Genomic DNA, 27,768 nt, shown 5'->3' with positions numbered 1-27,768 from the left:
CGCAGAAGGAGTTGACGAAAATCTATACTTTCTTTGCCTTTACTACCACTGTACTATAGTACAAACGCATTTAAAATCTTTGCAAAGACTGCAGTAATCTGGCTCATGCACTGAAATAGTGCGTACTTACAGTGCTTGCTGCTTTAGACTCATGAACACCCTCAGGGCAAGGCTAGGAATGAAAAGAAAGCAATTGAAGTTTGTTTAGCACTCTCACCTATTCTCTCATGTATACCTTGCTGTTTTGCTAGCATGTGACATATTTGCATGATCCCCACCCCTGAGCACATATTGGTGCACGCAGAGAATGACAGCCCTGTCGACTCACTGCCGTATAAAACAGGGAGTTCATAGTCAAATACAGATATCCTCTCTGTCCTAGCGCAAATCACATTGAACCAGGAGCGCCTCGTGCCCTCATCCTGTTCAGAATGACGACGTGCTGCTGGTGTTCAGGGAGAGAAATAAATGAAGTTAACTCACTGTGAACCTTGACTTCGTTCTTTGTCTGACGATATGGCAACCAGCCTTGAGGTAGCCTAGCCTGTCTCCTTTCCACAGGAATGGACAGCCCGACTAATCCTTGAGGAAGAAGCTGCGCATTTTGCTTGAAACTGCGCGCAGCTTTTCCTTCCCACTCTCTAAAGGAGAGAGGGGGTACTATCACAGAACTCTGCAGTGACTATGTCTGCTCCAGGAAAAGTTTTAGGAACTGCCAGTGTTTTTGGTGAGTTTTCTTTAACTTTCTTTTAATGTTGCTGACAGTACCTCTGATTGTGTGACTTCTCTCTGACGCCATTTACACTCGCATTTACTCGGTCTTTTACATACATCTATTAATTGCGTGGCAAAAGTTCACGAGTGCAAATTAAAGTTGCCGTGCAAATACCATTTGCCCCAGGTGGCGGGTACTTATAAAATTTTGCAGTTTCATAAATTGGACTGTGCCTCAAGAACAATATGGCACTTTATACGAGCACCACATTACTTTACATAAGGTCAGTTTTTTAAAAAAACATGTGAAATTAAGTGATTTGCCCAGAATCTCAAAACGCCGATGCGTCACCTGATATTCGAATTTTGCCCTTCTGTCACCAAAGTCAATAACTCTGGCCCCTATCCCACATCACCGAGCTAATAGAGTCGTGGTAAAGGGTAATGAGTAACATTGTACTTTTTTTCAGTAAACGCTAAAACCTCATTTTTTATTTTATTATTTTTTTGCTTCGGAAGTTACCACCACCTAAAAGTTATTGGTATGGAGTAACGGCTTCACTGAGCACAGTATCAATTAAGCCTCTAAGTGGGAACACAGTATTTGCACCCGTTTTATCCAAACTATATGCTCAAAACTATATTTTGATGGAATAACTACTTTACCTAAAATAATTCTGTTCTTTAGTTGTTGTATTATTTAATTGAAACATCAACAAGAAAAGAACACGGCCGTGGAGTAAAATGAAATACATGTAAACTGAATATATATATATTGGGCCAGATGGGAGACACATAGCGTCCGAAATTAATGCTGGTCTGCGATGGTTTTTGTTTCTCAATACTGTTGCTCTCCTGGTTTCACGTGAAATAAACTAAACATAGACTCACATTTTAGGTCTGTATGTTCTCCCCAAACCTTTTGACTCAACAGATGACCAGGTCAGAAATCAGAGGGCAATATGAGACCATGGAGTACCAATTTAGCCCATAACTGTCATTTTTTATATACTCTGATTGTATATGTTATATGTGTTCTTTTTTCTTAATCTTCCGCAACCAATTGACTAAATAAAGAAAAACGCCACACAAACACACACACATACCCCACCCACACCCCCGGCTCCGAAATCACTTTTAATGAAAATACTGCAAAATCTTATTAAGTATGACAGATGTTTAATGCAATGCAACTGATTCAAATACAGCTCTTGAAATAATATATAGACTTATAGATAACTAACTTCGAGAAAAGGGGAAGTTGATCACATAAGTATACCAAATAGACAACAAGATCGAACCAAGAGGTCAAACACATCATCCTGAGGCTGAATTCATAGACACCTTCTATAACTTAATAGTATGCATGACCCACTCAAATTTTCTTCCCATGCTCAGATTCGCGGGGCAGGGGGTAGAGGAGTGTGCGTTGTGCTGTAGCTGAGGGGGCACTGCATAAGATTCTATATATACTAAGGCCCATATTTATACTTTTTTAGGATCATGTTTGCGTTTTTTTAATGCAAAAATGGCGCAAACTTACAAAATACAATTCTATTTTGTAAGTTTGCGCCACTTTTGCATTAATAAATGATGCAAATGCGGTGCTAAAAAGTATAATTATGGACCTAAATGTACAAGCAAAATTACAAATACCTAGGGACATATTTATACTCCGTTTGCGCCAATCGTGAGTCAAAGATTTTGATGCACTTTCGGCGCAAACCTAGCCCCATATTTATGCTATGACGCCCGACCCTGCAGATGTAAAAAAAACTCAGTGTGCGTCATTATTTGGATGCGGAAAACCGCCTTGCGTTAATGACCTGCAAGGTAGGCGATCCCGTCCCTAAAATTACTTTAAGGCCTGTGCACCTTATTTATACTCCCGCGTCATTTTGACGCACAGGAGGGGGCGGGCCTTAATAAACGGCACGCAGCCACACCCCCTGCCACCATCGCCCACCCCTGGAGGACACCCATGGATAGGGGGACCCATCCCAGGTAGGCATAGGTAAGTTGAGGTAAGGATTATTTTTTCTATTATTTAAAGTGGCATAGGGGGGCCTAATTTGGGTCCCCCTACATGTCACTGTGCCCAATGGCCATGCCCAGGGGACATAAGTCCCCTGGGCATGGCCATTGGGCAAGGGGGCATGACTCCTGTCTTTGCTAAGACAGGAGTCATTTTAATGGGGGTTGTGAGTCAAAAAATGGCGCAAGTCCGGTTTGAGCCATGACTTTTGACTCAAACCTGACTTGCACCTTTTTTTGACGCACAACCCCCATTTTCCCCCACGCCGGCACTGCCTAGTTTGAGTCATTTTTTTTTACTCTGACCAGCCCGCAGCGCCGGCTAACGTCAATCCCTAAATAAGACGCCCGCATGGTGCGTAGGAATGGCGTTAGCCGGCAGTAAATGTTTTGACGCAAACCAGCGCTGGCGCTGGTTTGCATCAAAAAGTATAAATATGGGCCCTAGTCTCTGTATGCCTCTCTTGCCGTTCCTGGCCAAATATGAAAAATGTTACAATCTTCCCCACCATCTTCTTTGCCTTCCCTCATCTTCCCCACCTGAAGCCAGACTAAAAACTGCTCTCTGAAAGCTGAGTCTGCATCCTAGAATCGCTTTGTCAACAGCATGTCTTAGCAGACTCACAGCTGACAAGAAAGAATCTTGACTGGCCCAGGAAAGTTCAACCCTTGTTTTTCCACACCTCTCTTGTGTCTAAAGGATCAGAAAAGGGTGTGTGAAGGTGGATGAAAGGTAATGCCATTATATGGCCTTCCACTGCAGTTTCCTCTGGCTTCTTGAAATGTGGTCGATGTGGGGGTACACCAAGGAAAGGAGCTCGTCCCTTGGGGGGAAAAGATCAGGGAAAACTAAATTATGCTTCTTAAACTGTTGAAATATCATTGCAGTGAAATCAGATTCAGAATTTGGTATTCTCACGATTTTCTCTCCAATATAGCCATGCACAGCATTTAAGTTATTGCTCATGGTGTCAAGGCACACTGAAGGGAACAACAGAAAGGTTGTACTCAATGTGTGTTCCTACACTAAATATGACGGGGTCTCTTTCAGTGGGAATTTATGATGATATCAAAGTACTCCAAAGCTACGTGAGATGCATATATTATGTAACGCAGCAACAAATCAGGCTATACTCCCATTTAAGATGGACAGAATTTCAGGTGAAACACAGTAATCCACCTGGCCCACTCCATTTGCCGACTCATCTCTCTACTCTGGCAATGTCTTCAGGCTTTGGATCTGCAGAAAAAAGTCCACGTCTGGACAGTAAATTACATACACATTTATGGTGCCAGAAACAGATTTACAAAATGCTTGCATTTTTTTAATTTATAAGCCTTGAATCAAGTCAGAACAACTCATGGGAGATTTTCCATCAGAAAAGTAGACTTTAGTCCAGACAGAAGCGAGACAACAGGTAATATTGAAACAAAACTGCTCAGAAGCTTAGACTGAAACATAAATTATGAAAATTAATAATTGGGCCCTGAGAAAACTCCCAAATCGCAAATGAAATATATCAGATGTGAGAAGACAATTCCCCCCAATATATACATTTTCTGTAAAACCTTAATGAATGGCGCACTAAAACGACATCCTCCCTGATACTGTACACTGTTTTCTATTATAGAACGAACTACATGGGAGCCTTTTCTCCTTACAGTCTCTGAGAACAAAACACGTAACATCATAACTTACATAAACCTTAGTTATTAAAAGGAAGTGCAAGTGTAGAGGGCCAAGAGCAGGACACATGCCCTTTTGTAGTTGTAGACATGAACTTCACACACTTCTGCATCAAATATTCAAAAGTTAAGAATGACTGATTCCCTTTTTCATATCTTCTCTTTCACTGGAAACACTTAACAGTTGACACGTCTATATAAATTCGCTCAGATAAGGGGTTTGCTGACGCTATAAGCCACACATGAAGTTCATTCAACAAAATTAAGTGTATTATAATTTTCCACTAAAATTAATCTTACTTTTATTCTCTGCCTCTCTATAGTTATTTGATTATTTTTTTTCTGAATATTTCTTGTAATGGAAATGCAAACAGAAGCTATTTGCTTTATCTGAGATACTATTCGTTATATCATGTATTATGTCATTAGGGCTTTTAACTGATGATACCATTGGCAGAGATGTTATCAGTAATGTCAGCAAAATTGTTATGGGTGATGTCATGCATGATGCTATTATCAAAGGTTGCAATACACTTAAATAGACGAATTGTGTGACCTTTGTGAGCATCTGTGCTAACCTACTGATGACTTAAAACCCAGATTTTTAAATTTATTTCATTGTATTCCATGTATCTCATGCAAATGAAACATTTTGTAGCATCAACCAGGATGTTTCTCAAGGATAAAAAATGATTTTACTTGCTTTCGTTTTCTTTCATGAAGGAGACATGGTTTCAAATGTAATTTTTTGTGTATTTAGTTGTGGTTGCGGAGCACAGTGTCTGTCAGTTGTACTTGCTTACGGTCACGTACAGTGGTATTTTTCTCTTCTTTTGTTTAAAAGTTTCATATAGCGCTGCCTTCACTGAGTGGTATTAGTGCACTTTACGTGTAATAAAAGTAATTACATGGAATAACAAATCAAGTTGAACTATGATAACAGAATGAGGAAGTGTGGGAAATACTGTTATTGGAGCGGTTGTCCTCTATTTTTGATGGGTCACATCATTGAGGTGTAGGCCAAACAAGTGAGTTTCAGAGCTGTTCTGAAACAGACTAAAGGCCTCATTACGATTTTGGTGGTCTGTGGAGCGCCATGGTTGTGGTGGCTGTCAGTCCACCACAGCTTTGGCAGTCAGACTGCTGGATTACGAGTTTGGCGGTCGAACCACCAGAGACTGCCAGCAACGGGGTGGGGACTGCAGCAGTCAATGATGGAGATAGCAGCATTGGGATTGCCATGGCCATTACGACCTGCCGAACTGCCAAGCTTTCAATGCCATGGAAAGCTTGGCAGTCAGGCAGGTAAGGGGCCCAAAACATGGGGCTGTGGGGGGTATGGCCCCATGGAGGGTGAGCACCCCCAAAAATGTTGGGGTTTGGGGCTCACTGTGTGCCGTGCATGACAAGGTGCATGGGCACAGCCCGTCTGTTGTGCCGACAGGCAATGATGTATGGCCAGCAGTAGCTCAATTATACTGCCCCATGCCTCCCCCGCCAGTCACTCCAGCCCCGTGGGGAACTCGTAATCTGGTGGTCTTGGGAACATCAGCCTGGCGGTCTTTTGAAAGACCGCCACCATGTCAGTTCAGCGGCCCGACTGCCAAACTCATAATGAGGTCCTTATGGCCTGATTTAGATCTTGGCAGAGGGGAATACTCTGTCACAAACGTGATGGATATAGCATCCACTGTAATGCGATCCCATTAAATCTTATGGAAATCGTAATATGGTGGACGGGATATCTGTCACATTTGTGTGAGTATTCCATTCACCAAAATCTAAACCAGGTCCAAAGTTTCTCATAGTTCTTCAGATTTTTTGGAAATAGCCAATGTTGTAAATATTGCCTTATTGTAGTATAAGAACACTGGCCCATATTTATACTTTTTTAGCGCCGCATTTGCGGCATTTTTTGAAGCAAAAGCGGCACAAACTTGCCAAATACAATTGTATTTTATACGTTTGTGCCGTTTTTGCGTCAAAAAAGGACGCAAATGTGGTGCAAAAATAGTATAAATATGGGCCACTGTATCCTCTACTGTACTGTTAGTTATTTTAAACATTTTTTTTGTGTGGGCATAACCCCACCTCAAGAGAAGTGTTTTACAATTAACACAAGTAACAACGAACCTAACGTACAAAGTTGGAGTCAAGGAGTAAATGAGAGACAGGAAATCAGGAGGAAATAATCTGAAAAGGTGCGTTTTTAGATTCTATCTGAATGCAAAGAGATCAGGATACCATGTAATGTGATTTGGACTCATGTTGTACCATTTAAGAGCTAGTGGGAAAAGACATATTTTCACTTTTTTCTTCTTCTGGCCCAGAATTAAAAGTTTATGTTTCTGTTGTTTCCTTTACCACATATGCTTTTAAGTTCATCTTTCAGATAGTGTGAACAGCTGAGTATGTTATACATGCTTTCCTGAACTCAGTTTTAACTAAGGGCCAGTCTGATTTTATGGCTCTGGGTAGTTTGCTAATTTGTTCTGTTAGAGTGCAGTCAAGACAGGGCCAAGATATTTGGTAAAGGATAGAAGGGAAGACTAAACCGTAGGGAATCTAATAATTAGAGCCTTTCTTGGGCTGGAGACAGGGGGCCTGATTCACAAAGGTATACTTAGACCTGAAGTTCAAGTTTAGACCTGAAGTCAAATATTAGACCAGAAGTATAAGGGCTCAATTCACAAAGGTAAACTTCGACCTAAAGTCTAAGTTCACCTCTGTGAATGTGACACTGAGAATCAAAGGAAAAGAGGATTAAGAACCCCTTTTTGGTAGGGTCTATTGTAAAATAGAGTGATGTTATCTAAGTGATTAACTTTTGAAGGAGTGACGTTAGGATTGCTATATTGTTCAAGTGTGAAACTTGTTAGTATTACTGAGCATCATCACTGCACTGATATATGGAGATATTGTTGTTCACCATCTATGTGACCAAGAGTTCCATGTACATTGTTAAAAAGATAAGGGTGAAAGCATGGAGCCTTGTAGAATTCCATATTTAACTGGAAATGTATTTGATTCAAAGCAGCCCAGTTTTATGAATTAAAATCACTAGGAGATCAATTATTTGATGCAATTCAGAATAGTGTAATCTATTCCAGTTCTAGATTAAAAACAAATCCATGATAGAGAGTTGTGGTCTACTGTGTCGAATACTGCAGAGGTCAAGAAGGACCCGTAGATAGGTGATGAATTCATCTAAGATTTCCAGCTTTCTGTTTAGGATCTGATATGGGGACCTCCCTTCATATTTGGAGAGAAAATTGATACTAAAAGGAATTTCGGAGATATTTGGACATATGAAGAAGAAGCTGTTCTGCATTAATTTCCTCAATGACTTTACCTACAAATGGTAGTTTGGCAACTGGTTGGATATTTTATAGGTTGTTAAGTTTAAGGTTAGGTTTCTTGAGAAGGGGCATGGAGCCTTGTAGAATTCCATATTTAACTGGAAATGTATTTGATTCAAAGCAGCCCAGTTTTTTAAATTAAAATCACTAAGAGATCAATTATTTGATGCAATTCAGAATGGTGTAATCTACTCCAGTTCCAGATTTAAAAAAAAATCCATGATAGAGAGTTGTGGTCTACTGTGTTGAATACTGCAGAGGTCAAGAAGGACTCTTAGATAGGTGATGAATTCATCTAAGATTTCCAGCTTTCTGTTTAGGATCTGATATGGGGACCTCCCTTCATATTAGCAGCGAAAATCGATACTAAAAGGAATTTCGGAGATATTTGGACATATGAAGAAGAAGCTGTTCTGCATGAATTTCCTTAATGACTTTACCTACAAATGGTAGTTTGGCAACTGGTTGGATATTTTGTAGGTTGTTAAGTTTAGGGTTAGGTTTCTTGAGGAGGGGGCTGAGCTCACCCAGTTTCAGTGCAGAGGAAAAGATACCATCTTCAAAAGTCGTGTTAAGTATATTTAGAAATAGAGGAAACGTGGCCAGAGCACAGCTTATCATTAGTGAGGCAGGAATGGGATTTACAGAGTAAGAGACAGGCTGGTAAGTAAAATAATAGCTTTCAGATTATTTTTATTTTGAAGGGTGTGCTTTTTTGACAGCCCTTTCATGTACATCATGGAACAGTGTTGGAAAATGGCCGTCTGTGAAGGGTCACCCTAAACATTTTGCTTTCCTCCTCCTCTCTTTCTGACCTCATTTTTGTTAGCTTTAGGACTCTGGACACCTTACCGCTGCTAACTATTGCTCAAGTGCATGTGCTCTCTCCCTTAAACAAGGTAACATTGGCTTATACCCAATGTACATATTTAATTTACTTTAAAGTCCTTAGTAAAGTACACTACATGTGCCCAGGGCCTGTAAATTAAATGCTACTAGTGGACCTGCAGCACTGATTGTGCCACCCACATATTTAGCCCCATAACCATGTCTCAGGCCTGCCATTGCTAGGCCTGCGTGTGCAGTTTCAGTGCCACTTGACTTGGCATTTAAAACTACTTGCCAAGCCTTAAACTCCTCTTTTTCCACATATATGTCACCCCTAAGGTACCCAGGGTAACCCATAGGGCAGAGTGCTATGTAGGTAAAAGGCAGGACATGTACTTACGTGTTTTTACATGTCCTGGTAGTGAAAAACTCACCAATTCGTTTTCTACTACCGTGAGGCCTGTTCCTCTCTTAGACTATTATTAGAACTGCCCTCATATATGTTTGAGTGGCAGATTCTGATCTGGAAGGAGTGGCCCTGTCATGTTTAGTATGGCCAGAATGGTAATAGAAATTCCTGCCTCCTGGTGAATTTTGATTTAATATTACTGTTTTAGAAATACCACATTTAGAAATTGGGCATTTCTCTGCAGTTACTGCCATTTGTGCCTTACAGCCTGCCTCCAAGCAACATCTGGTCTATGCTGGTTGACTGCTCCCCTTGTGCATTCCACCCAGACAACCATAAACTCAGGACACTCAATCACATCTGCATTCATCGACAGACTGAATGGGTCTCCCTGGGTAGGAAGGGTGGAAGCGCTCTCTCTTACACTTCAAAGGCCAGTGGCCTGGCCTCACACAAAGGACTGATAACCCACCACAGAGATCCTGGCAGACAAGACTGGGCTGAAAGGGGAACTTGTGCACTACAAAACCACTCTTTGAAGTCTCCCCCACTTCAAAAGCATTTTTGGGTATATAAACTGGTTCTATGGCCCCTCCAAATCAGACACTTCTGGATCTATACCTGCACTCTGTCAGAGGAACTGCCTGGCTGCCCAAAGGATTAATCTGTACTGCTTTGCTGAGAAGGACTGCGGCCCTGCTTGTTGCCCTGCTGGTATCTTACTTTTCTGGAAGGACTCTGCCTTCCCCAAAAGTGGTCTCCAAGGGCTTAGATTGAGCTTGCCTCCTGTTCTGAAGCCTCAGGGCCAACAAAGACTTCACCTACTAGCTTCCAGCTAGATTTCAGACTTCAGTGACTTCAGCACCAACAACAACGACTCCAATACTGTCACCGCTGCTTGACGCCGCAATGCTGCCTGCTCTGGATCCGTGGTCCTGCAACAACCGCAATCCGCAATGCAAGTCTGATGTCGCCGCAACGCTGCTGATGTCACGCAGCATGATTGCAAAACTCCAAAGCCGACTCATCACGTCCTGACCGACTGGATTCATCAACTTCACTGGGTCTCCAGCAACCAACGTCTCACCACCAACGCTGCACTGGCTCCCTGTGCAACCGGATGGAATAGATGCCTTACCTACCATGCTTAGCAGTACGGAACGGTCACCTCACCTCTCCAGACGCCGTAAGGGACGAACACCGCACCAGATCCAGCAACGCTTCATCTCCACGACTGCATGCAACGTTTTTGTTTCTTTGTTTGCAAAGGTACTGTGCCTGGGGGTCTGTGTGACTCAGTGACCGGCACCTGTGGCGACAGGTTATTGGGAATAATTCCGTCAACAACACCGTGATAGCCCCAGTTGGAGCTATTGAGTTTCTAAGGGGCATATTTATACTTGGTTTGCGCCCTTTTAGCGTAATTTATTTAGATGCTAAAACAGGGCAAGCTTAACTCCATTTTAATATTTTGACGCTAGACCCATCTACTGTCAAAATATATGAGTTAGCGTCATATTGTGGATGCGGAAACTACTTTACATTAATTAGATGCAAGTAGGTGTTCCCATCCACAATTTCATGCAAACTCCCTACCACCTTATTTATACTCTGGCGCAAAAACAACATGCATGGAGTAGGCAGACCCAAATAATAGTGCTAAGCCTATTTAGCGCCATTATTTACTGCCTGGGTCTGGCCCCATTGCTATGGCTAAATACCATGGAATGTGCCCACAGATGCCCACCCCAACCCCCAGGAACACCCCCACCCACACCAGAGGGACGCCATAGGATGGGGAACCCCATCCTGGGTAAGTACAGGTAAATACATTTATATATATACATATATTTTATTCTGTGCAAGTGGGGGCTCCTTGCCTGGGACCCACTGCCTGGCACTGCTTATGATGGACTGGCCATTGAGGTGGTGGGCATGAGTCCTGTCTTTACTAATACAGGAGTCATGTTTCGATGGTAGTGCATCAGAAAATGACACTAGGCTAGGTAGCAGCATATACATTGCCGCTAACTAGCCTAGCCTCATTTCTGGCCCACTAACGCCTTTTTCACTACTGCCATTCCTCCGGCTGGCGTCTTTTTTTTAGACACTAGCAATTCCATAGTGCCAGTGTGCGCCATTCCATAAATATGGCACCTGGCTGGCATCAAAATCCATAAATATAGGCGTAAGTGCTTTAGTGGGATTTAATCTTTAAAAAAATCATAATTCTGCTTGTGCACATTGGATTTTCATCATTTTGACCCTATGTTATTCAGATAAATATTATCTATTTTTCTAAACCTGTGTGGTGTATTTATGTGGTGTTTTCCCTTTGTTACTGTATGAGTTATTGCTCAAATACCTTACACATTGCCTTCTTAGTTAAGCCTGACTATTCTGTGCCAACCTACCAAATGGTAATTTGGGTTGTGTTGTGGCTTTCCGTGACTCGGATTGTTGTCCCTACTTGGCCCAGGGTGTATTCCTCGGCCAACTAGAGACCTAATTTCTAACAAGTGTTAATTACTTGAAGTTTTGTAAAAGTTCTGCATGGATGTGAAGGTGTTGGTAATGTTGCCTGACACAGTTGCAGAGTTAGGAAATGATTTGTGAAGAACAGTATATACTGTGGTCTGGGAGACAGTATGAGTTTGGATAGCAGATTTTTGATCTTTTTCAAGATACATTTTTGGTTGAACTTATGAAACCTTTGTGTTTTCCTTTGTTCTTTTAGGTTTCAAGTGACTCAGGGGTTTTAATTCCTCATCATATATTCTCTATAATATTTTTAATTTCCTGCTTATTCTTTTTTTGACATTACTTTTGCTTGTGTACCATGAAGCATCAGATATATCTCTTTTTGATTTTAGGGCTGGAGGGGCAAGTTTAAAAATCATGTTCGGTACTGGTTCATCATAGGTGACAGGTAAAGAGTTTAGTGGATTAGGAGTGAGATTCATATATCTGATGTCTTTCAAGAGTTGTTGAAAATTAAAATCCTTTCTTGGTTTTCTCCAGAGTGTTCAGATTTTCATGCATTGGACTTTGTATTTTTTCTGACCATCAGTTTGGAACTTGAACAATAAAATAGACAAAATTACATTTAAAATGGTTGTTAAATGAGATAATGCTGGGATGAGCAATTATTAGGTTGATGGTTTTACCTTTCTCACTTGAGGGCACTGAGTGTGGGTCAAGATAGCATTACTCTAGATTAGGAAACAACAACAGCTCAATGGAGGTGGAGCTAATACTGTATGTGCATCACATCATTTGCCCTACTTAGAGTGGATTGTCTAATGTATTTTGTCTTTCAGTTCTGAACCAGCAGGGATATTTCCATTACTTCTGCTCCCCTTATGAACATCGGGCTGTACACCATACTCTAAATCTGGAAAGGCAGGAATATATTCCCCTCAGTTTTGGAAATAAATTCAGCACTTTACTTGAATGTCTAGAAATATTCACATGCTAAAAATAGAAGGCCCCTATTATATCATTTATAATTTGTTGTAAATTTTCATAAAAGAGTTTGTCAGTAATGTTCAATGAAGTGTCCCGTGACCAAATGAAGTGTCCGTTGATCAATCTTTTGATTTAAAAATATCCTCTCTTTGAGTCCAATAGCCAGCCGTAGAATCTCCAAGAGTCATGGTTCCTCTGGTTGAATAAACTCAAAATGAGGAGGTGCCCAACCCCACGCAATCTCCATGAACCATTTCTTTCCAGGTGCAAATTACAACTTTTTATGCAAAAAAACTTTTTTTGATAATGTGAGAATTTTGGGAACATAGGACCTTATTGGATTTGAAGTTTTAGTTTCATTATTTATTTTTTCCACTGGGTGAAACTAACATGAAGAGAACAAAAGTCAAAAAACAAATCTAATCTTTGAAAACCCACTTGAAGGTGCCACAAGTACTTTATAAGATATGCTGATTTTAATGTGAGTGTTTAGTAATACCATCTAAAAGAGAGATTTTGGACTAATGTAGAATCCTACAGGCAACAATAATTCAGAGCATACTGTAAAGTAAGAGTGATTTCACAGCCATAATTCTTTTATGTTCTTACGAGAAGGCTGAATAATAACTATTTTTGGGATCACATGATCTACAATGAGAAGAAATCACACTCAGAAATGTAAGGCATAAATTACATCTGACAAATGGGATTAGTATTATCACTGATGCTTCAGTGGCTGACATTACCAATTGTTAGACTTCAATGGTATCTGCAGCTCAGCACCTTTTCCATTAAGCTAACAGTCTCTTCTGAAAGGGGTTCGAGGCTAATTGGTGGAATGAAGTCCTTAATGCCTTGATGTAGTGCACCTAGTCAGCTCTAGGGTATTAGTCCTATTAAAAGAAACAATCAAGAAAAGCCAAAAGGGCTGGCGTTCGCCTCTAGCCTTTTGGCTTCATCAATGCTTGTTCTGTTTTCTCATGTTTTTGCAAAACGCTATTGTTGGGGAAGCTGCGGGGCCTTTGAAAATAAAATATTGGCTAAAAGCAAAAATAGCTTTTGGTACCTAAAATCATGCATTGCCTAAGTGATCCATGGCACTTAAAGGTACTGTGTGGGGTTGTGCCCCTTACAAAAGGGAAGAGTGCCATCACTCACTGTGAAGTTAACAAATGGCTAAAGTGTGCTGACCCATTGTCCCTTGCTGCTTGGTGTAGTGGCCAGAAATAAAATGTGAATGAGGCAATAACAAACCAATGGATGAAGCAGGCTGGCTTAAAGTCTCTATAAGTATGTGTAATAAACATATAATATTAGTAAAATCAAAAGATCCTGGATAACGTCAAAAATAAAAAGGGAAAACAATGTAAACTCTATATTCCTAGAAAAAGCTGTATAACTATTTCTCTACATCAAGATTTGTTTTTTATCACCAGGGCGGGTTTTTCAAATTGAGAATCTATAATGTAGACCCCATTCCCTAAACTTTCAGTCAACAATACAAGAGTTCTCAATCATGCCCTCTTAGATATCTTGTGAAGTTATAGGTCACAAAAAACATCAAACAGCTCTCCAATTGAGTACTGGTCATGCAAATTGATCAACTTGCATTTGACTTTCAGACCGGAAACAAAGATTGCCCTATGGTTCTAGGCACCTAAATGGTATAGCCTTTGGTTTAACGTGTCTTCTTTTCCTAGGAAACTATGTCCTTTTCTCAAATTGAGACTTTTAAATGTGTTGAGAGACCTACTATCCTGGATTAGTGACATAAGTATGTGTGTGATTCCCCTTGGATGCCTCTCACACATTATTGATGAACTGCTTGAGATTTCAGTACTTGGAGAGATCACTTTCCCAAAGTCATTACAAAATAGAATTCTGTCTTTCAAAAGAGATTTGTGGCCTACGTCTCTTTAAAGACATTGAAACCCAAGTTTTGAAGTTTTGCTGTTGACCATACTTGGTCTCCCTAGATAGTGGGATCTTTTTGTGTGAACAACGCAACATCTAGCTATACAAGCATGAAAAGCAGGGTGACCTGATAACTTGGTACGTATGTGAATGGTGCCTCCCTGTATTATGGAGCCAACACAAGTCTTTTTATAGGCCCACTCTTTTTACCCATTTCACCTGCAATCAGTCCCAAAGATGGAAGTTTGAAACAATTTTGAAAAAGATAAATGAAATGCTGTCCAAGATTGTTCCCTTAGCACTAGTCCCTTAACTTAGAAATACACTGACACCTATGAAATATGAAGGGGGCTAACACAAAGGCCCGAAAATAGGGCTAAGAAGGAAACAGGATTAGCTAAGAACACTTTAAAGGAGCTATTCAAGCACTGCTTTGGAAGAGGTGAAATTCCTTGGAAGCAGTGTCAGGCTAATTGCTTGCAAGGCAGATCACAGGAGTTCTTAGATCATGTCTGCAAGTCAGACACAAGTAGAAGCACTAAACAATAGGAAGTGATGCAGATGGTAATTGAAGAAAGCTTCCCCTATAACATTGTCCAGTCTGAGATTTTGTTACGAAAAAAGGATGCAGAATACTTTTTTTTACTAACCACCCACTACCAATTGTGTGTCTCCTATGTATGTATGTCTGTGGTGCCCATCTTGCGGAACCTAGCCAAAACATAGAGGAGGACCATACAGAATCAAAGGAAAAGATACAGTAAAAGAGTAATTGGGGGGTGAGCTGGGTTCTGAGAGTGGAAGTGGGATGTTACTGAGCAGCAACATAGGGCCTCTTTACGAGGCTGGCGGTCTTTAGAGGTGCCCTCTGTGCAACGGCATTGGCCTCGGCTCTATAAGGAGCCGAGGCCAATGCTGCCACATGGTTTCCTCTGGGCTGACAGGCAGAAACCTCTGATTTCAGAGGTTATCGCCAGTCAACCCAGGGAAACCTCATAATGGGCTTGAAGGAGAGACCACCAGCTCCAGCATATTATTATTATTTATGTTTTAAAATTGCATTTATTTTACATAAATATTTCTTATTAAATTTACTGGAAAAATGTATGAATATTTGGAATGGACGTTGCACATATGTTTGTGTGTATGTAGTACAAAATATTGAGTGAAAAATACTTAGTTTACATTATATTAATGCATAACTTGTAATATTTGATATATTACAAAACAATGTTTTACCTGTTTTGGGATGAAATTCTATTCTACAATATGTTGGAGTCAATATTTATGTCATTTCCAATATATGTATAGTGACACAATATTGTGGTAAACAATATTCTTGACACAATAATTTTGTCAACAATATCTTTTATCATGATACTCTGTCAGTGAGTTGTCAATCTTTTGAAAGTCATTCTGAGCATAATAACGAGACTCTTAGAAGTAATACTGCTGTACCTGGAAGGGCCAGAAATGAAATAGGCAACTGCAAAAATTATAAAAGATTACTTGGCAACCTAAACATTTCTAATCAATCCAAGGTGTAATGAGGTGTAGGTTGTGTCAATTATGCTACGCTACACATCTACACTACTCTACCTGTCTACTTCAAAAACTTTATAAATTGGCTTTGGCCACAAGAGATGAAACTTTGAGCCAGCCCTTAAATCTGCAAAAAAATGAACGTAGGAGGAAGGAAATAAACAAGCTTTGAGTCAAAGGAAAGAGAAAAGTAAATATGATGGTATGCAAGAGAGCAATGCCTATAAATTGAAGATGTTAATATAAGGGTGCTTGTAAAGGACAAGAGAAACATATCTCTCTGGTTTAGAGATGAGTGGCAATAGATTATTGAAGTGGTGCTTGATCCAGGGCAGGATCCACCTGAGTAACTAATTGCAACATACTATCATTGTGGTGGAGAGTGCTTGGCCAGTGGTTTGTCCTCCAAATGTATCCCTTCCTTGAGAAATTAGTGAGTTTTTCAATTAGCAGCCATCTTAAAACATGGCCTTCTAGTTTCCCAACCATTCCATCCCAACTAAAGGGGAGCTAGTCAAAAGAAACCCTACCAAATAAAACCTTGGGTTGGTTAATGTGGAAAATGAGGCCAGCTGTGATAGGACCACAAGATGAAAATGGAGCCCTGAAACACAAGCAAACTATTGTATAATTGTTGCATGTGGCATATCAATTGCTACTAGACAAACCCCAACCAAATAAATAATTCTAAATGACCCATACTAACATTTATCTATTGCCCTATTCTACTACAATGTTAATTACTTCCTTTTTCACTGTTAGTGTACAAAATAAATCACCTATTGTAACAAAATTGGGTTATTAGCTGAGGGTGGTAAGTACGAGCACAAGAAACAAGCACAGTCCTTGTCATGGTGAACCCTTAAAGGAATTAAATTAACCTTAGCTCAACCCCCTGGTATCTATTGCACAGAGCAAACAGGCTTAATTTAGAGGCATTGTGTAAAGTATTTATGCTGCACTAAAATGGTAATAAAGTCAAAATGCAAAAATCCCCAAATGACTTAGACCAATTAGTAAAGTTTAATAAACAAAATGACACACAAATCACAAAAATCCCACAAGGAGAACCAGAAATGTGAATCTTTACAACTTTAAGTAGAGATGGCGATAAGAAGCACAAAGTTCCAATGATTCACAATGGTCACTGTAGAAAAGGGCATAGGTGCAATTTGATGTGACTGCAATCGAGTGGGCCGGATACACTTAATATATTTGTCCTGGTCAAAGATTTTACCTACTGACTTTAGTCCTTTAAGTCCAAATCCACCAGAGGAGTACACTTCTAAAGCCCCCAAGACCTAGGGGGAGGCACTTAAAGACTCATTGAGTGTCAGGCAGAAGCCACAGCAGGGTTCATTGCAGGCCCACTTTCCAGTTTATCAAATGGGCAGTTGTAGAAAAGGGCTTTTTGTAGCTTTTTGTGTCCCTGTAGCTTTATGAGGAGGTCAGCCTTATGAACCTTGGAGTCCACAAGAGGGAGACCATTTCAAGTATTTTAGGCTCTTTTCAGGTCTCGGACACAAGTTCAGCCCCTTTTGATCTTCCACAGGTCTGGGTGTGTTATGCAGTGAGTGCCTGGAGATGCCATATTTATGCCTGATATGAGCTAGTGGGGAGGAGGGGTATAACCTCTGCGGATGTTATAGCCAATGTGTAAAATAACCAATGGTGTAAAATTTCTCAGGGCAACCCCCGACTTATGGGGTTTTCAAGGTGGCCAAAGAATTTGGCCATACTGACTTGGACTCTGAGGGTCGGGAAGTGTACTATGGTAATCTTAGTGCCCTTCCACATCTAACACTGAAATCCCCTATTGGCAGTCCTGTATCCCCGGAAATACTCAGAGACAAAAGTGAGCTTTCAGCAACCAAACAGCGGTTGTACAAAAACTGGTTTTGCATTTGTTTCATCCTTTGAAGTGCACGCCCCAATGTCATATGAAAAACCCCAGCAGACCTGTCAAACAGGTCTTGACATTCCAGCAGGATCTGACACTATGATGTCAACAAGAGGCCCACTGTGATGGAGGCCAGACTGGATGGGAAGACAATAGAAGGGTACAAGCCTGGGTGTTAGCTACATCTGCTTGTGACAGAATAGGTCTCTTTAAAGGTAGTCAAGTCCTTGGGCCCAGCACACAGGCCATCCTGCCAACGGCACAATACCACCTCGACATACATAAGGCCTTTACCCCTGTCCTGGGAGAAATTTCACACCTCAATAATACCCAATGGAAATGCTAGTCACTGGCTTGCATAATGGAGAGAGTAAAAGCTAAACTGAGCTTCCTGGGATTTCAAACTTGGCAAAAGTGACTTTTAAAAAGGCATCTTTCCATAATATTGTTTACAAATTCAACTTCACCAGTGAATTAGGATTGTAAAAAATATTTCAGAAATTCCAAAAATTACATTTGTAGCTGTCTCTGTAGGCCGATAAAACATTAATTAAACTTAATATTATATCCCCATGCTTTCCTATGGAACAGCTAACCATGCAACAGTGTAAATAGCTTTAATGAGTGAGGTGTGCCTACTGGCCAATATGGCAGCTGCATAATTTGGAGCTCTGCCACCGGAATCCATTTAATCCTCCATCATCTGTTGTTGTGACCACCCCAGGAGTAGAGACACCTGCCAGTGTGCCGCGTCCCGGGAGGCTTCTTGACGAATTTTTGTTGGCCGTTTGCGGCAGCAAATGAGAGGAGCCACCTGAGCCAAGTGAGAGAGGAGTGGCTGCAGTGATCAGAAGCCTGTTGACAGTGGCGGTCTAGAAGAGGGATTGGGCTGCCCGCATCGTCCTTGGCAGTGAGCTGAAGTCTTTGGGCCGGGGAACATCAGGCAGAGCATGCCATCCGTGAAACTGTGCAGTGAGGGAGAGGCGCTCACTGCAGCTCTGAGCAAGGCAGAGGGCCAACTGCAGAGGATTGGAAGGCCCGGCTGCCCCCGAGGCTACTTCCTGACTGGCTGTAGGAACTGTGGGGCCAAACCCAGTATGCAGATCACAAGTAGTGTTGTGCTGGACAGCAGGGGCTGCACCTTTCCATGTGTGCCAGAACAACAAGAAGATTCAACAGAGGGCTTTTCCTGGCTTGAGCCCCAGTGGCACATTGGATGGTGCAGTGGCTGGTTGCTTATTTGCTGGTGACAGACGTTGGTACCACAGTCCAAGGTGGTTGATCACTTTGAGGCCCCTGAGTACCGCTGAGTGACTGGTGGGGCTGGGGCTGGGAGGGCCCCCCTAGAGGCAGCATCTGGACCTGGTGATGGTGGTGGGTACTGATGGGCCTCAGGGGTCCCCATACATGACCTGTGACTCCTGGACTGCTCTCATCAGCTGGGGCCCCATTGACTTCACCTACCTGCTCAGGTAGGATAGCAAGAAAATATGGGCAGAGACAAAACAGTGGCCCTGGGCAGGGGAACATAGACAAATTTACCAAGCCTGTTGTGGACAGGAGGGAGGGTGATGGTGATGACGCTCTATCAGGAGCGGCCTACCTAGACTCTACGGTGTCTTATACAGGCTATACACAACTCCGACTCCTTTCTGGAAGGCAAGATTGGTGAAATCAGTGTTGATTTGTCCCTACTCCATCGGGACCTGTACAATATGAAGGAGAAGGTGTTGAAGGATGAAGGGTGGCTAACTGAAATTGAAGATACCACCAAGTCCTTACAAGCTGAAAGGCGATTGAGTGGGCCACTTGGAAACCCAGGTAAAGGACACTGAGGACAGGTCACGTAGGAACAGTGTTCGTATAGTGGGAGTTCTGGAGAGAGCTGAGGGGCCTGGCCCACTGCCTTCATCGCTGAGTGGATCCAGTCATGTGTCCCTCTGGACTAGTTGTTGGCATGCTTCTTGGTGGAGCAGGCGCATAGGTCTCTGGCAGCCAGGCCACCCCTGGGGGACCCCCTCAGGCGATTATCGCCCAGCTCCTCAATTTTGTAGACAGGGACACAATTCTCCATGAGGCTTGCAAGCGAGGTGAACTGCTTCGTGGAGGAACCAAGGTGATGCTCTTCCCTGACTTTGAGACTGTCGAACTTCCAATGGGGAGGTTGTCGCCTTGCTAGCGACATTCCCGCTGGTCCCATTATGACTTTCCCACTGGGTTCACGGGTAGAAACCAAGGTTTCCACCTGTCAGCCCAGCGGGGAAGTTACAGCAGCCTTGTCGCCAGCTCGTAATCCAGCCGGTTGTGGCACCAGTACTCTCATGATGCGCACTGACACAGCAGATAATGTGCATTACGAGGGTGCTGGGCAGGTGGGTACATTGAGAATGGACAGTGCAGGGGCCCCACTGTGGCCCCCTGCACCTGTTCTCCATCAGACTTTTCATGGTAGTGAAACCGCCCTGAAAAGGCTGGCAGGGAACCAGGTTGTAATCAGCATGGCAGTGCTGAGTTCAGCGCCGCCCTGGCTGATTCCAACCTGCACCGCCATCAGCCTGTCTGGAACAGCAGCAAACTCCTAATTTGGCAGTCAGACCACCAAACTGGCGGCAGTAATGACTTCCACCGCAAGTCTGGTGGTCTGTTGACCGCCAGACTCCTAATGAGGCCCTATGTTCTGAAGGTGTAGCAACACATATACACCTTTCAGGCAGTTTAGGATAAATTCCACGCCATGCAGATCACGTACATGCTGCAGTTTCCAGCATGCCTCAAAGTCCTCTACAATGATCACACCCTGTTCTTTGATAACCCCTGGAGCGCCTGGGCATGGGTGGGGGAACGCCCGACACTCAAGCCAGGGGATCTAGAGTTGACTCTCACTCTTTGTACAACTTGACAATTGATGCTTGGAAGATGCTGCCCCGGCACATGAAGAATAGACGACACTATAGGATGTGAAACCGTATCACCCACAACAGCTGAGATCTGCATTGGTAGGGAGGTCCCAGGACCCTCGAAGAGAAGGGAAGTAGCGGCTTCCGCTGCACCAGTGTTGGATTCCCTGAGTGACCATCTTGGTGGTCACATTCAACTTACTCATTGCTACCGAAGGGGGCCCTGGGGACCTGCCTTTCTATTGGTTTGTGTTTTGCTTTGGGACATTGGGTTTGATGTTTTCAGGTTGGCAGATGCTTCAAGAGGGGATGTGTAGGGGTGGGAGGAGAGGTGTTTGGCACCTGCTAGTTGCAGGGGCCTCAACAGTTGCTTGGTTGCTGTATACATTCTTTGTTTTGTTTTGCAAGCTCAGGACTCTGGACCATACTCCCTTCCTTTATGCAGACTCATACACACAATCAGGATACATTGGACCCAGGACCATTGGCAGGACACATAGGGGAGTAGAAGATAGTCATCTGGAATGTGAATGGCCTTAACAACAGGATTAATCATGGGGCAGTCATGGCACATGCCAAGAGACATGGACCTAAGGCATCTTACTACAGAAGACACACCTCCTGGAAAACAGGTGCTCCTTCCTAGGGAGGTATGGGTGTACTACAGTATACCATTCAGGCTACACAAAGGGATCCAGAGGGTGGCCATCCTGCTGAAACAGACTTTCCCACTGGAGGTCCACGAGGTACACACTGATTAATTGGGCAGATTTATGGTGCTGCATGGGACACTGAATGGAACAGCCTGGATGCTGGAACGTGTGTACGCACCCCTTGGATTGCCAGGAGATACCCTGGAGGAGGTGTGCAGTCATTTAACAGTGCCTGACCCGGGTTCACGCTGAGGGGGGGACTTTAATGATGTTATGGACCAGGAAAAGGACACGCACCGGGTTCACTTTGCACTACACATCTTATGTCTTCTATGGATGAACTAGGGTTGGTGGATGTATGGTGATTACATCACTGTAACGACAGACCGTTTACTTATTATTCCCACCCTCATGGTACCTCTTCCTGCTTTGTTTACTTGTTTCTCTCCACCATGGACACTGAGGTGGCTAGGCAGTCTCATATCCTCCCCCAGGTACTGTCGGGCCACTCACCTGTATTGATGTGGATTGGGAGTGGACACAGAGGCGAGAGGGGGATGGGGCAGCTGAATGCTTGATGGCTTCTGGATGGAGATTTTGTAGTGACACCATCACTGAGTATTTCACATTTAACAAAGGCACCACCTCCTCTTAGGTGACTTTATGGGAGGCATTCAAGAGGGTGCTCATGGGGCAGGCTTTTTCATCCATTGGTGGTCACATGAGGCATAGGGAGGAGGAGTTGGTGCATCTCGAGGATGAGAATGTGGACCTGGAAGATTTGGACAGGCTTTCCCCCTTCACGCAGGGTGCCCAGCATTGGCTGGCTCAGGCATGCCTGGTGCTTCTCAATAAACTCTTAGATACAGGGAAATTGAGTTGATTACACTACCAGGGCCGAGCATATGAGCTGGGAGACAAGGGGGATGCGCTGATTTATTGGCTAGCTACGGCTAACTGCCTGGTGGACAGTATGGCACAGATTCCTGCTTCTCTGCTCCAGGCCCTATACAACACTCAGGTGCCCCTGCCCCGTGAGAAGGACAGGCTCCTAAACCAGGATCTACTAGTGCAGACATTATGGACTGAGGAAAGCTGGGGGCTACATGTAGCTTTCACTGTGAAGGAGATCCAGCATGCAATCTCTGCTGTGCCCTCTTCAAAGGCCTCTGGCCCAAATGGGTCCCCCTCCGGAACTTTACAAGTGCTAAGGGTCCCTGTTGATCCCCCATCTGCTGGCATTCTAAAAGTATTGCCACTGCTAGGTGTCTCCCATGAGACCTCAGGGGCACAACTATCGTGGTTCTCCCGAAGCCGGATAAACCGGACTGTGGGTCTTGCCACACTGTTTCTCTAATCAACCTGAAGGTAAAAGGTTTAGCTAAGATATTAACCACTCGGTTGGCCATGGTGGTGCGGTTAGCTGTTTGTGCTGATCGAAACAGATTTATACCAGGTAGGGGAACCCAGCATTGTCTGCTTCACCTACACCTGACATTCACCTGTTCAGAGGAGCTGGTTGGTGACGCAGCACTCCTCTTGATAGATATCTAGCGTGCACTCAATATGGTACATTGGCCTTATCTCCTCACGTCCTCCACAAGATTTGGACCCCTGTTCCGACAATGGGTATCCATCCTGTATACAGACCTGTGGACTCAAGTCTGTGTTAATTGGGTCCTGTCCAGTAGCTTCTCAGTTGGAAAGAGCACCCGACAGGGTTGCCCCCTATCACCACTTTTGTTTGCATTAGTGAAGGAGCCCCAAGCAGAGCTTATCTGGATTGACGGCAGATTCAGTGGCTTTGAATGGGGGGATGGAAGATCGCATTTCACTCTATGTATATTATTTGCTCATCTTTCTCCAGAGCCCTCAAGCGCCTTGCCGAGGCTTCTGGCCATCTTTGAGATGCATGGAGAGGCTTCAGAACTTAAACTCAACTGGAATAAATCCAACCTGGTACCCATTCATGAAACGTTGAACCGGAAGTGGTTGGATCCTCAACTGCAAATAGCGAAGGATAGCTGCTGGTATCTGGGCATGACTGTAGCCCTTTCCCAGTCCCGGTACTGTAAACTCAATATAGTTCTGTTAGTTGCTAAAGCCCGGAGAGAGGAACGAGTGGGCAAAGATGCTGCTTTCCATCGCAGGTTTACAAGGCACTATTCAAGATGGTGTCTCTCCCGCGCTTCCTATATGTGTTGCAGAACTATCCTTATCCACTGCCGCCTACCTTATTACAGCCGGCAGTTATAGATTTCCACATTCCTGAGGGCCAGGAAGACACCCAGGGTGCTGTTCGAAAAGTGCAAATTGTCTACATTTAAAGCAGGATTGGGGTGGGCTGATGTTATGCTGTGCTACCGGGCCTCGCTGCTGATCAACAAAAACAACTAGAACCTGCTGGATGGGGAGACCTGGCCCATAGACTGAAGCTATCACTGCTCCAACCCGATGGGTTGCTCTCTTTGTTGTGCGGCCAGGCAACCTGCTCTCTCTGCCATTAGTAACAAAAATTCTAATCCGCTGTTAGGGGCATATTTATACTCTGTTTGCGCCGGATTTGCGGCATTTTTTTACGGGGCAGGGGTTAGGGGACCTGTGGGCTCATTTCCATGGTCAGAGACCAGGGAAGCAGCCCACAGGCGCCCTTCCCTGTCCCCAGGGACACCCCCACCCACATCTACCCACAACTGGGGGACACCTAAGGATGGGGGACCCATCCCAGGTAAGTCCAAGTATTTTTTTTTTTTTTAAAGTGCCATGGGGGGGGCTAACTTGGGCTCACCTACATGGCACTGCGCCCAATGGCCTGTTTCCCCCTATGCCTCCCCCACCCGGCGTCATTTATTTTTACGCTAATCGGGCCTTACTGCTGGCTAGCGTCATTCCTTAAATAAGACGCCCAGTTGGCACCCAGGAATGGCGCTAGCCGGCAGTAAACTTTTTGATGCAAACCTGCGCTAACGCAGGTTTGCATCAAAAAGTATAAATCAGGGGCTTAGTTTGCACCAATTCGCCATACGAGATGGCACAGTTTGCTCACAGGAGAAACTCCCCTTTGGCATGGTAGGCATAAATGGCAGGCCTGGTGAGGTTTCAACTGTGGGATCTGATCGGCATATACACACTGGGTAATGTCTGAAGGGATGGGCACATAAGGTCTTTTCAGGAACTGGCAGATGAGTTCCACCTGCATTCCGCACTTTTGTATCGCTACCTGCAGCTGCAACATGGGTTGGAGAGTTACAAAGATAGATTTACGGCTCTCCCTGAGTTTTACCTGCTTGAATATAAACAAATCATGGACAAGCTGGGTATTGGTGAAATTTCCAGGCTGTATTAATCACTAGTCACAAACACACTGAATCCCTTCGGAACATTGATGTTGCGCTGGGAGGAGGATGTGAGTACCATCGAGAACAAGGAGTGGGTGGGGGCAAAAATGTCCAGAGAACGCTTGCTACATGCATTCACTTCTGCCTTGTTCAATTCAAGTATTTGCATTGAATTTACTTTTTCCGGGAGCACCTCTGTCACAGAGGTCATGCTCAAGACCTTGCAAGTTTATGATGTGGCTTCTCTCCGGGCTCCCTCTATCATGTCCTGTGGACCTGCGAGGGTGCTCAGGCCTATTGGAATGCAATTAATAATTTAATTGGGTGGGTTGTTGGGCATAGCATTAACACTCGACCCCAAAATCATCTTACTTGGGATCATAGACACATAGAGGGACTTCAGAGCCAAATGCTCCTGAATTGCCACAACATATATGTTGGCTAAAAGAGACTTAGACAGGCACTTGCAAGATGTACAGATGCCATTGCTACATGATTTGGAGAGAGGAATGGACTCCTGCTCAGCAGTGGAATAGTTGGTGTACAAAGCAGGGGATACCTAGAAAGTACTATTGTATTTGAAGTGTCTGGACTGCCTCTAAGGAACATTAGGCTGAGTCTGTGGCCGGGTGACCGAAAACTCTCAGCATTTGCAAAGACTGTAATTACACTGGGCGCTGGATCTAAAACTGTGCTCCAGTATTTTGATGAGGGCATTTTTGCATGTATTGAGTGTCAAAATTGCTGTCTGTACGCTGGCCTTTTTATTGATCAGTTTTGTTTCCTTGCCTATGCAAACAGAAATAAAATGTGTTATAAAAAATAGCTTTAATGTGCTAGTCACTGTAGAGACATGTTTAACATCTTTGCATGTCCTACTCTTTAGTACATTGCATCCTGCCTGAGTGGCATCAAGGCTTATACAATTTTAAACATAGGGTTTTAAGCCTGTCCATATAGGTTATTTTCACAGATTGAACTTGCATTTGAAACCTGCACAGTCAGGCTACTGGTGGAATGCTGCAGTCATGTTTGCATTGTTACTGCAGTGGGTGGCACAAGGAGTGCTGGACCCCACCAGTGACATTTAGATATCACAGTCTTTGGTACCCTGTTGGCACTATATACTAGGACCTTATAAGTAAGTTAAATATGCAAACCAGGGACATGCCAAATTCATCATGTTGAAGGATAGAGCACAAGCATTTTACCTCTGGTTAGCAGGAGTAAAGTGCACAGAGTTCTTTAGCCAGCACAGGCGGTATTCAGCAAAAAGGCAAAAACTTCGGGATGGCCCTGTAGAAAGAACAAATTTCTAACACTCAGTTTTCAATATTAGGTAGAGCATACATTGGCATTAAAGTCTATGGGCCAGATTTACAAGGCCCTGTCGCCAGCGGAGTGTCACTTTTTGAGGCATTACAGTGGCCCTAACCAGTGCTCCATATTTACAAGGAGGTGTAAAACGACTTTTTGTGGCGTTATGCCTCCTTGTAAATATGGGCTGCTCCAATGCAGTTTTCTACGTCAGAGAGAGGGGTGTCCAATGTGTGTTGCAGTGGGCATGCCATTGCAACACCCATTGCTTTTGACACTACCCCAGTTTTACAAGAAATCGTAAATCTGTGGCAGCGCCAAAAACTAACGCTTCCTCAGGGGTGGCGTTAGCATGACAAAACGAGGAGGAATGCTTTTATTACTTCTTGTTTTTTTATTTCTCTATGTGTGCTGCATTCAGCAGCACACATAGGTGAAGCAAAATGGCATGGATTGTATATGTGCAAGAAGGTGTCCCTTCCTGCACATAAACAATCATTCAAAATTGATGCTTTGGCACTTCTATGTGTGCTGTATTCTGCAGCGCACATAGAAGTGCCAAATTGCCATTGTAGATTGTTTATGTGCAGGAAAAGATACCTTCCTGCACATAAACAATCACTCCCCTCAACGCAGACACCCTTGCACTATGGTGCAAGGATGCCTGTGTTAGTGCAGTCAGCTTAATTTAGTGTCATCATGGGGTAAAAGCAGGACTGCGCCGTATTCTTGTGAACACAGTGCAGCCCTGCATTTCAAATCTGGCGCGCCGCTGCTGATTTTGGCGCAGCACCGCGCTGCTCCAGTTTCTTGTAAATTTGGCCCTATATTCTTATATATTGCATCTATCCAAAATGACTAGACTACTGTATTTAAAACTCTGGCGTGCAAGCACTTAGGTAGTTGGGGAGGTCACAATATCTATCACCTGTACATGACAACACAGCCGTAAAACACATGGGTTAGATGAATGGCCAGAGTTACTGTAAACCCTAGATGCAGAGTCCTCTATAGACGTAACCAAGGGCATAACTCTTGGAGCTCTCACTCACATTGGTTTGATTCGAGGGTCAGAAGGTCCAACCCCTCCATGAAACACCACTGAAGGTAAACACCTCATGTTACAAACGATGTCACCCAAACTGAGGACACAGAAGGTTTGAATATCTTACACTCACTAGCCATTCCCCTCTCCTCCACGTATGGAGGCCAACTGTTGAGTGAATTCACAACTGCAAGCATGAGTCTTCCCAGGAACAGGACTGTAAAACTCCAAGAGGTGAGGAATTGGCAAATGATCACTAAACAAAGATCTCATAACATGACATACAATTGGTGTCCTCATTTTACAGGCTTGCTATGTCTCCTAATTCCCACAGGGCATGTACATTTTAATTTTGCCTGGTGTACTGTATCTTCTCAGTGTTGATTGCTCTGAATAGCCAGATCTTGTTTTGCTCATCATTATGGATCTCAACTGTTGCTACTACCTGAAAGGCACTTCTAGGGAAAATAGCTAATTGTCTATAGTTTATAAAACACAGGCCTGTTCTATGTTACAATATGTGGAGTACTCCACCCCAACTGCAGAGCCTCCTCAGTCGCAAACTTACTATTAGCTTATAGTTTGTGGATAGAAAAATGGAAATGTACACAAAAATGTAAACTTAGGTTTGTGAATTAGGCACTGCATGCTTTGAGCAGCCAGG

General features: G+C 43.4%; 1 protein-coding gene across 1 annotated transcript in view; it reads left to right on the top strand.

The window, feature by feature from the left end:
- The first annotated feature begins 525 nt into the window (after positions 1-525).
- AHNAK2 (AHNAK nucleoprotein 2) overlaps positions 526-27,768 on the top strand; it is a 337,863-nt gene continuing 310,620 nt past the window's right edge. Inside the window, exon 1 of the mRNA XM_069207324.1 lies at positions 526-727. Coding sequence (XP_069063425.1) covers positions 685-727 — 43 coding nt within the window. The 5' untranslated portion in view covers positions 526-684. The remainder of the gene's footprint in view (positions 728-27,768) is intronic.

This window comes from Pleurodeles waltl, chromosome 9, assembly GCF_031143425.1.
Source record: "Pleurodeles waltl isolate 20211129_DDA chromosome 9, aPleWal1.hap1.20221129, whole genome shotgun sequence".
Taxonomy (NCBI): Eukaryota; Metazoa; Chordata; class Amphibia; order Caudata; family Salamandridae; genus Pleurodeles; species Pleurodeles waltl.
The sequence above is the reverse complement of the archived record's forward strand: the minus strand, read 5'-3'. Positions and strand labels throughout refer to the sequence as shown.